Raw genomic sequence first — 2519 nt, 5'->3', positions numbered from 1 at the left:
ATGGGGTTTCACCATGTTGGCCAGGCTGGTCTCGAACTCCTGACCTCAGGTGATCCACCCACCTTGGCCTCCCAAAGTGCTGGGATTCCAGGTATGAGCCACCGCGCCCTGCCAAGAAAATAAAACCTCTATGAAATCAGGCATTCTGGAAAAATGGTTAACATGGAGATCATTTGCCCTATTTCAAATATTGCATATAATGCAATAATTTATTACGTCTTGTAATATGTTTCAGATTCCTAAAATGCAACTGCAGTGATTATGTTATCACTGTTTTCTCTCTGTGTGCCTCAGTTTCCAGATCTATAAAATGGGAATGATTCTTACAGGCTTATAAAACCATTGGTGTAAATTGCTTTGAGCAATGCCTGCCAGAGCATCTATGCTAGGTAAGCATTTGCTGTTATTGTCATCATTTATTGTTAAGGAAAACAGAGATCATGTCCTTGAAGAGAAGAAGGGTCAAAGACCAGGGTTTGAGAGGACTCCTACTGTCTGGGTTCTAATCTTGGATCTTCAGTTTCTAAGCTGCGTGACCTTAAGCACATTCTCCCACCCTTCAGAGCCTCTGTCCAATGGAGCTGACAATATCTACCTTACAGGCTGTGTGAGGTCCTTCATATGTAAAGTGTCAGTTGTGATAAATGATAAGACCCTTGACCTTTGGCCTGGTCCCTAAAACTGATTCCTGACCTCCTTCTCTCTCTCTGTATCTCCATCTGACAGTGGAGGGCATCGTGGGGCTGGAACAGGTGAGCAGCCTGGGCGATGGCCCACCAGGTGGCCGCCCCCGCCGGGGTATGTTCCGGACAGTGGGACAGCTCTACAAGGAGTCCCTGAGCCGCCTCATGGCCACACTCAGCAACACCAACCCCAGTTTTGTCCGCTGCATTGTCCCCAACCACGAGAAGAGGGTGAGTGACTCAGCCTGGGGCGGAAGGGATGGCTGTGGCCGTGGGTTAAGGTTTGGCCTCTGGACTTGGCTGGAGCCACATCTGATTTGAGGACCCTCTCTGATTGACTGTGTGGCTTTGAGCAAATTGCTTCTGTTCCTAGGCTCAGGGTCCGGTTGGGAAAATTCATCCATTCATATAACTTAAATGTATTGAGCACCTACCATGCTGGGAACAGGTACTGGGGAGGCATTGGAGAGAAAAGCACAGCCAACTCCTGTTCTCAGGGAGCTCACAGTCTGATGGGGAGCACAGGCATTCATCTAACCACCCACAATGAATGCCCAGTTAAATCTGTAGGGGTGGTAAGTGTCACATAGGGCTTGATCTGGTCAGTGAAGTTAGGGAAGGCTCCCTGGGGGAGGCGATGACTGAGCCCTGAAGGATACGTGGTATTCCAGACAGAGAACAGTTTGTACAAAGGTCCAATGGTAGGATGCAGCATGCAAGGTACAAGGGATAGAAGAAGGCCATCAGGGCTGGGGTTGTTGCATAGGTGCGACAAGACCATGGCCAGCCTCACTGGCCACTGATTTTCATGTTGAGAAAATCAGAGAATGGGCCCTACAGAGAAGGGTCAATGGGAATGGAAAACTACGCTGTTTGCCATGTTACCCAGGCTGGTATCGAACTCCTGAGCTCAAGCGATCCACCCACCTTGGCCTCCCAAAGTGCTGGGATTACAGGCGTGAGCCACCACGCTCGGCCTGAGATCCCATCTTTTATCAAATCTAAGATATGTATTCCTCCCCACTAGCGTCTCTGAAGTCGAGATGTAGCTTACTGTCAATGGCCTGTCGGGGATTAATTGCCAGGCTTTTTCCTTTCTTGGTGGCATATTTAATGACAGCATGTGCCATTTGAATTTTTGTACTGTTTAGATTTTTGCCATTTGTGTAGTACTGTTGAAAAGAGAAAAGGCGGCCTGGCACGGTGGCTCATGCCTGTAATCCCAGCACTTTGGGAGGCTGAGGTGGGAGGACTGCTTGAGCCCAGGAGTTCAAGACCAGCCTGGGCAATGGCAAAACCCCATCTGTACTCAAAATACAAAAATTAGCTGGGCATAGTGGCGGGCGCCTATAATCCCAGCTACTCAGGAGGCTGAGGCAGGAGAAGCTCTTGAACGTGGGAGGCGGAGGTTGCAGTCAGCTGAGATCATGCCATTGCACTCCAGCCTGGGCAAGAGAGCAAGATTGTCTTAAACAAACAAACAAACAAAAACCATGATTTACCAGCTTTGGACAGACATCAGCTTCCCAGGAGGCCTTTTGGCGACTCTCCCGCGTGCAAATTCAGCCCTGCCCACCTCCCTCCCTGCGAATCTTTTCTCCTTAGCACTTAGTATCTCTTCTTTACTAGTGACTGCTTCACCTAGGGTATTTCCAGTTTCTCTCACTTAACTCTCAGTTCCCCAGGGAAGGCATTTCCCCCTGGCTTGAGCATTGCTGTGTTCCCAGGGCCTAGAACAGTTCCTAGGCACCCAGTAGGTGCTCAGTAAATTACATATGAAAACATAGGAATTTGCCACGCTTGACCGTTTGGCGCCCCCGTGTGGCCGCCGCTGAC

At 49.5% G+C, this 2519-nt stretch overlaps 1 protein-coding gene across 1 annotated transcript in view; it reads left to right on the top strand.

Annotated features, from left to right (window-relative positions):
- MYH14 (myosin, heavy chain 14, non-muscle) overlaps positions 1–2519 on the top strand; it is a 145176-nt gene that overhangs the window by 79692 nt on the left and 62965 nt on the right. The window contains exon 19 of the mRNA XM_011966061.1: positions 727–964. Coding sequence (XP_011821451.1) covers positions 727–964 — 238 coding nt within the window. The remainder of the gene's footprint in view (positions 1–726; positions 965–2519) is intronic.

Source organism: Mandrillus leucophaeus, unplaced genomic scaffold, assembly GCF_000951045.1.
Source record: "Mandrillus leucophaeus isolate KB7577 unplaced genomic scaffold, Mleu.le_1.0 Scaffold74, whole genome shotgun sequence".
In the NCBI taxonomy this organism is placed as follows: Eukaryota; Metazoa; Chordata; class Mammalia; order Primates; family Cercopithecidae; genus Mandrillus; species Mandrillus leucophaeus.
This window is presented reverse-complemented; position numbering and strand designations above follow the sequence as displayed.